This window comes from Alosa pseudoharengus, unplaced genomic scaffold (assembly GCF_046254945.1).
Source record: "Alosa pseudoharengus isolate Yale_2024_CS ecotype anadromous, Long Island Sound unplaced genomic scaffold, YU_APseudo_1.1 YU_APseudo_1.1_scf_11, whole genome shotgun sequence".
Lineage (NCBI taxonomy): Eukaryota > Metazoa > Chordata > Actinopteri > Clupeiformes > Clupeidae > Alosa > Alosa pseudoharengus.
In genome coordinates, this window is record NW_027468576.1 from 36,260,140 (window position 1) to 36,267,639 (window position 7,500).

General features: G+C 48.9%; 2 protein-coding genes across 2 annotated transcripts in view; one reads left to right on the forward strand and one right to left on the reverse strand.

The window, feature by feature from the left end:
- The window catches only part of senp5 (SUMO specific peptidase 5), a 10,067-nt gene extending 9,908 nt beyond the window's left edge, over positions 1 to 159 (forward strand). Inside the window, exon 10 of the mRNA XM_076279086.1 lies at positions 1 to 159. This exon is cut by the window's left edge and continues 2,905 nt beyond it. The gene's annotated coding sequence lies outside the window, so the exon portion shown is untranslated.
- A 3,370-nt stretch (positions 160 to 3,529) lies between these two features.
- s1pr1 (sphingosine-1-phosphate receptor 1) lies at positions 3,530 to 7,396 on the reverse strand. The gene is made up of 2 exons (XM_076279087.1): positions 7,315 to 7,396; positions 3,530 to 6,409 (listed from the first exon to the last, which is right to left on the reverse strand). The coding sequence occupies exon 2, from the start codon at positions 6,197 to 6,199 to the stop codon at positions 5,069 to 5,071; it is 1,131 nt and encodes a 376-aa protein (XP_076135202.1). The 5' UTR covers positions 6,200 to 6,409; positions 7,315 to 7,396; the 3' UTR covers positions 3,530 to 5,068.
- Between the last annotated feature and the right edge of the window lie 104 nt (positions 7,397 to 7,500).

Here is a 7,500-nt window from a genome sequence, read left to right on the forward strand (position 1 = left end):
CAGGGCTGTGCCAGGGCTTCTGTCCGAGTCTGTCTTTAGGCGCCCGGCGGTGTCCAAGCTGGCCAGTCCAGTTATGACTGTCAGATCCTTCAAACTCTGTTGGACACTGTAGATATAAATATACTTTTACGTGTGACATTAAAACCAGATCCCTAACAACCCTGTGTGTTCAGATTGTGTTAATGTATTGTGTGAGAGAGAGTGACAAAAGAGAATGAGAGCATAAATAAACATGACATGATGTATTTAAATGCAGAAATGATCTCCTATCTTGGGCTCATACACGGCTTGTCCACCAGATGGTGCTCTTTGATTATTTTCTCATTGCTGCGCATGAAATTGGGTGGTAGTTGGGGGGTTTGCCCTGGGGTAACTCATGCATGTGTTTTTGCCCTGGGGTAACTCATGCCTGCGTTCATGTTTTTGAGACGCTTCGTTGTGACTGAAACAGGACACAAGCGGGCGCAGGGGCCGGGTCCAAACTGCACGTTGTCTGAAGATCACCCCAGCTGATTCTGCTCACCCTCATCCACTCTGCCGTTAGGTTTGGTGGGGCCAGGTGTAGCAGTAACACCTGAGGGGTATACTACAAAGCGAGGTTGCTGGCTTACCCAGGTAACCAGGGAGTTTATAGTGATCTCAAAACAATACATGCAGTAAAGCATTATTTTGGAGATTAGCGGTTACTCCCGAAATTACCAGGGTAAGCCAGTAACCTCGCTTCCTAGTATACCCTCTGATGTTCAGCAGGGGGCGCTAGTCCTGGTGCTGCCCTGAGTCCGTCAGATGAGGGCTGCGCTGCTGCAGTTTTTAAATAACAGCTCAGCTCTCTGCTGTGGGTCTGTGGCAAGTCATGGCTAAACTCTATTTTATACAGTCTATGGCTAAACTGCAAGAGCTCAGTGAGCTCTGCACCTGCGGTTGTGCATTGTGGCTGCACACAACACAGAAAAGGACTATAAAGCATATTTGGGCAGCCGTGGCCTATTGGTTAGCGCTTCGGACTGTAACCGGAAGGTTGCTGGTTCGAACCCCGACTAGTAGGCACGGCTGAAGTGCCCTTGAACAAGGCACCTAACCCCTCACTGCTCCCCCGAGCACCGCTGTTGTAGCAGGCAGCTCACTGCGCCGGAATTAGTGTGTGCTTCACCTCACTGTGTGTTCACTGTGTGCTGAGTGTGTTTAACTAATTCACGGATTGGGATAAATGCAGAGACCAAATTTCCCTCACGGGATCAAAAAAGTATATACTTATACTTATACTTATCTAAAGGACTACAAAGCCATAGAATGAGCCAAGAAGCACAAGAAGTTTCACACTGTGGAAAATCTCAAAGGACAGGGTAGGAAGCCAAAAGTGAGCCCTGCACTGGCAAGGCTGGTTATACAAGAGGAGGAGAAGAATCCGAGAATCACCGTCCGTCCTGAAGAATCTGGGCGATGCTGGCGCCAACATCTCAAGGCAACAGACCCTGCACTCCGCTGGGGATCCATGGATGCAGACCAAGGAGGACTCCAAAAAAAGGCACACAAAAGCACTCTTGGCCTTTGCAAAAACTCATTTGTACAAAGAAGAAGACTTTTGGTCAAACGTTTTGTGGTCAGATGAAACAAAAAATGTATTGCTTTGCCACAACGATGTGGCTTTTGTTTTGCATAAAAATGGAGAAGCATTCAACCCCAAGAACACCATTCTCACGGTCAAGCCTGGTGAAAGAACATACTGCTTTGGGGGTGTTTTTCAGCCAATGGGCCTGGCAACCTAAGTAAATGGCACCTTGAGAAAAGATCACCTGAAGATTCTCAAAATAAACATGAGGCAGTCTGCAGAGAAACGAGACCTTGAGCAGCATTAGATTCATGACAATGATCCAAAACATACAGCAAAAGTGGTCAAGAAATGGTTAGGCGACAATAATATCAACGTTTTGGCCCAGCCAGAGTCACCTCTTGAATCCTATAAAAAATCTGTGGAGGGTAGGCCTACTAAAGATCAGAGTGATTCCAATCTCCAAGACTTGGAGCTCATCGCAAAAGGTCAGTGGTCAAAAATCACTGTGGAAACATGCAAAAAGCTTGCCAACAAATATAAGAAGTGTTTGTAATAGCCAATAATGGCTTTTTCATTGATTATTAAGAAGGGTATGAATAATATTTGACATTCAATTTCAATTCAATTCAATTTATTGTGCTTATAGAGCGCCAAAACATAACACATGTATCATGGCGCTTTACAGAATGTAAAAAGAGAAAGAAGGAAAGAAAGGAAGAAAAGGAAAGCAAGAGAGAGGCCCATGGGTAACAGGGGCGAGGAAAAACTCCCTAGAATTGGAGATATATATAGGAAGAAACCTCGAGCAGATCCACGACTCAAGGGCCTGACCCATCTGCCTAGGGTCAGTACATGACAGTAAGGTCTGTATACATGACAAATGCATATGATAGTCGGGTGTAGAGAATAAGACATGGTGTTAAGCACTTGAGCTGAAAGTTACAAGAGGTGGGATGATTACGTATCCGTTATGGTAATTCGTTATTCCTGATTTAGTGACAGAAAGTTCAATAGTCCAGCGTTGGGATTGTCCAGGGGAAGGGAGTTTTCGAGGGGCATGTGGTGGGTTGGTGGATGGGCCAGTAATCCGGGCAGAGTTGTCATAGGCTGGTGGTGGGTCGCTAGGCTGTACGGGCCAGGAGTCCAGATAGGGGGCAGTAATAGGGCAGTCGAGGATGGGACTTCAGGTGAGATGGGTGAGAGGAGGGCCAACACACGGATGGTTGATGACTGGTGATGATATACCTCACAAGTGAGGTACAGTAAGGGGGAAGAAAGAGAGATGTAGAGTGGGTTAGTATTACTGAAAATCAAAATGGTTAATGTCAAAAAGTAATCAGTAGTACTATATATTGTTACAGTATACCATGGTGGGAATAGGCAAGAGAGGGAGAGTTGAGAGAGAGAGAGAGAGAATGCCATTTTTCATATAAATATATGAATATTTTTCATATAAATATAAATAACACAAAAAAATGTGTTTCTTTTTTTCATGTCTTAAACATATTTTGGGACATGCCTGTGTCATTTCCAGTCAGAATTTTTTTTTTTGGTTAAATCCCAAAAACAAAATGATCCAGTGGTATGAATAGTTTTGGGCTTAATTCTAGGTGTTTGTCTTTGCTTGCTGTAGGTTGTAGAGTGTTGTGTAGTGGATGTTGTCGTCTAAATGACATGGTTATGATGTCATCAGGTGTACTGTGGGGTCAGGTAAGGAAGAGGTCTTGAGCAAATGCCAACTCAGTAATTAATAATCAGTGTAAGTACACGAGGGGATCCCTCACACCCTACACAGGGAGTGAATGAGGGAGCAGCCCTCAGTACTTCTAAATGAAGGTGAAGTTCAACACACTGTTTATTTCTATGCTGTTCCTCTGGTCGCCAGCTAACATTCCAACCAGAGTGGAAGATTACATTTAACTTCTCTAATCCAGCAAATGATCCCCATATCATCAACAAAACAGGCCACACATAATCAAGCATTTTGACTGACATATTTTATTGCAAATATTTATTAAGAGCTACGACAATACACACAACAGGAATGTTACACTGTGCAAATCCAGAGAGGGACACGCTGGACGGACCGCGGGGGGGGAGCCCCCGGAACACGACACGTCCCTGATAGGTCAGCTCTGGGCTGATGTGGACCGCAAGACCTTCACAAACGGGAATGACACACACACACACACACACACACACACACTCCTGTACAGCTATCTCTGTAGGGGCATCAAGTGCTAACAGTCATCCCCTTCATGTCTATGTGCTACTCTTAAGTGTTCTGTTGCTGAGGGGCAGGTGGGGGTTGTCAGACTGGTTCTTCTGCAGAACCGTATACATCTCAGTAAGTTCTCGCCGTGCCAACGGCGGAAATTCATCTGTTCTGCTCTGTGCACAGTGCTTGGGGAAGCTCGGTTGGCAAGTGGTACCAATCCTGGCGTGCCAATGGCTTGTTAAGTGCCAGCGTTGAGATGGCAGGGCCTGGGTACCGGCTCTGTGGGAGGCCAGCTGGAGGGCAGAGGCCCAATCAGGCGCCAGACCTCACCGCTAAGCGGCTGCGTCAGACCTCACCACCAAGCGGCTGCGTCAGACCTCACTGCTGTGTAGCTGCACGGCCTTCACGCAAAGCAGCCGTCTAGTTTCACCAGTCCAGACTTACAGTAACAAAACAGTCCATTTCAGTGGCCTATCCTATTCAGTGGCCTATCCTATTCAGTGGCTCCAATGAGAGGAGAGGAGCGCAGACATTTACACGTACACACACGGTCCTTTCTTACTGAGGGCGCAGGGGCTCGCACTGGGGCAGGCTGACCTCTGAACCCTGACCTCTGACCTCTCCACTGCAAGGATTCTGTGGGCAGGCTGATGATGCATTAGACTGATGGACCAATCACAGAGCTCAGGTTAAGTGCTTCCCTGTGGTCCAGAAGTGGCTTGTTGTTGTTGTTGTTGTGTTTCTGTATTGTCTCTGAGGCCGGTGAGCTGGCAGTCCTCCAGGCAGTGGGAGAGCTTCCCATGAGGCCGAGCAGGAGAAGTGCGGGGTCTCTCATCTCCGTTTGTTCCAGTTTAGCCCTTCCCTCCCGGCTGCCGTCTCTGCAGCGGATCTCTGCCAGGCGGTGAACGGCTCTGGGCCGGATCAGAGTGCCAGTACAGGGCTGGAACCAGGCCAGTACAGGGCCGGAACCGGCCCGTCTCAGGGCCATCCTGTGGTTCCTCTATACCAGCTCTAGTCCAGTATGTTTTACCAGCTGTGGAGCTTTTTTGTCTTTATACACTATAAAACACATTTACAGATAAACGCACACACACTCTCTCACTCTCGCTGTCACACACACACACACACACTCATGCTTACTCACTCAGAGAATTATATACATCCTTCACATAAGTACAGTCTTAGAAACACACAGGTACATTCACTAGTGGAGGGCAGAGCAGGATGTGGACAAACACACACACACACACACACACACACACACACATAGGCTGGGGCGGGGGTGGTGTGTGTGTGCTCTACGAGGAGGAAGTGATGTTGCCCGAGGAGACGATGGTTTCGCGGGGTGAATACTCCGGCTCCTCCTTGTTGGGGTGGGACGAGTTGTCCGACTTGCTGCGGCTGAACTCGGCGCCGATGATGGGCCGGGGGAACTTGCCTCCGACGCCGCCGCCCTGCAGGCTGGAGCAGGCGCTGCAGAGCAGCATGCGCAGGAAGGCGCGGCGCATCTCGTTGCTGGTCAGCGTGTAGATCAGCGGGTTCATGGCCGAGTTGAGCACGGCGAGCGCCAGGAACCACTCGGCCTTGTAGAGGATCGGGCAGGCGCCCGTCTCGCACGCCACGTCCAGCAGCAGCAGGATGAAGAGCGGCGCCCAGCAGGCGATGAAGCAGCTCAGCACGATGATCACGGTCTTCAGCAGCGCCAGCGACTTCTCCGAGCTCTTGCCGCCACCGCTGCTGCCGCCGCGGCCGTTGGACACCTTGCGGAAGACCAGCTTGCGGCTGCGCGTGCGCACCAGGGCGTAGATGCGCGCGTACAGCACCACGATGGCCATGAGGATGATGCTGAAGACGGTGGTGCAGAACAGGATGTAGGCCTTGTGGTAGAGCGGCAGGACGGTGGAGCAGCGGCGCATGCTGCCGATGCAGTTCCAGCCCATGACGGGCAGGCCGCCCAGCACGGCCGCGATCATCCACACCGTGCTGATGAGCAGGAAGACGCGCCACGCGTTGCCGTTGTTGTGCAGCTTCATCTTCAGCATGGTCAGATGCCGCTCGATGGCGATGGCCAGGAGGCTAAAGACGGACGCCGCGAGGGCCACGAACATGCTGCCCTCGCGGAAGAACCACTGCGTGGGCGACAGCCGGTAGGTGTTGGCCCCCGACAGCAGGATGTTGGCCGTGTACACCACCCCGGCCAGCAGGTCCGACAGGGCCAGGTTGCCGATGAAGTAGTACATGGGCTTGTGGAACTTCTTGGTTCTCCAGATGGTCAGCAGCACCAGCACGTTCTCCAGGATGATGAAGCAGCAGACGATGATGAAGATGACGGAGTCCGCCTTTAGGCTCGAGTCCTGCTCCTGTTTGCGGAGCTTGCCTGTGTAGTTGTAGTGCCTGGCGATCAGGTCCGAGTACATAGAGTCAGCCATGACCCCTGAGGCGAGCGGCGAGCGGAGCAGACGAGGATCTAGGGGTGCGGTACACCACTCACTCCGCTAGGCGGCGCTGCTGGACCGAGCCAACGTTTGAGAGGTTGCGTTGCGTTTTCGAGCGATGGAGCGTTTCAGTTTCAAGTCAAGAAAAAATCCACATTTTGAGGGAAAACTCTGCTTAAGCCCGTCGGCCACATCATGAAGTGCCTGGAAAGAGTGAAAGAAAATGGTTATTAAATCACAACTTTATCGATAACAAAGTAAATTTACATTCAACTTTTTATAACTCCATGTAAATCAGTTTTCCCTACAAAACGACAGTCTAAGAGAAACAGAAACTTTCAGATAGGCTACATAGGCAAAATCCATCGGGGAAAAAGAAGAAATGTAGTTTGCGCAGAACCTATGTTACACGCGGGCAGATTACGGTCTTAAACACACTGGAAGTTGCTGGTAAATTGTCACACAACAAATAGCAAACAAGCATCACTTCCAAAAGTAATCTATAATTTCTTGGTACATAACTCTGATGATAATGCCATGTTAAAAACGACATGCCTTGTGTCCTTATCCGTTGAAAAAACTATACTAGGCTTTCTTTCCACAATTGAATCTCTGCAACTCATGAAAAATAGATGCGTGGTCGCGGTGACTCTCATTGGTTAGCCTAATTAGTTAACGGTCCAGAGGAACTTTTCCATGAAGTTATTCGCTCCAGATTAAATGTCAGGTGCATACGAGCAACCAGCACCACTGGTTAAGACTATCTCCCACGTATGTCAAAATGACCAAACTTAGAAAAAAGTTTCTTTTAAAAAATCCTGGGATTCGTGTTAAACTTCTATAAAGTAAAAACTAAATCTAACACAATGAGACCACTGATCTTTAAACGTACGTGAGGCTACACACGTATTGTTACTCCACACTTTAATTTATGAAGTTAGCCAAGTAGCCTATATGTAAGATCATATAAATATAATAACGACAGGACTAATTAACATGCAAGAGTGGTCACGTTTACATTAAGCCATTCAAAGCGATGTAACATCAAATCCCTGAAGTTGTAAAAATTTTGTATCATATAAAATGTGCCATCCAATAGGCTGTCTTACCTTTCAAGTTCAACTGAAATAACTGAAATTAATAATCCATCCTAACGGGGCAGGCAGAGAAGACGTGTAGTCCGTCGGCGTCTCTCCTCTGTTAGTGCGCTGTGATCTCAAGTGGGAGAAAACAGCGCGGCCCCCTCCCGCCCTCCCTCCAGCCTCGCACCCCCTCGCGCCCCGCACCCCTCCCCT

Coding starts and splice junctions, on each gene's coding strand:
- s1pr1 (XM_076279087.1), bottom strand. CDS start 6,199: ATGGCTGACTCTATGTACTCGGACCTGATCGCCAGGCACTACAACTAC.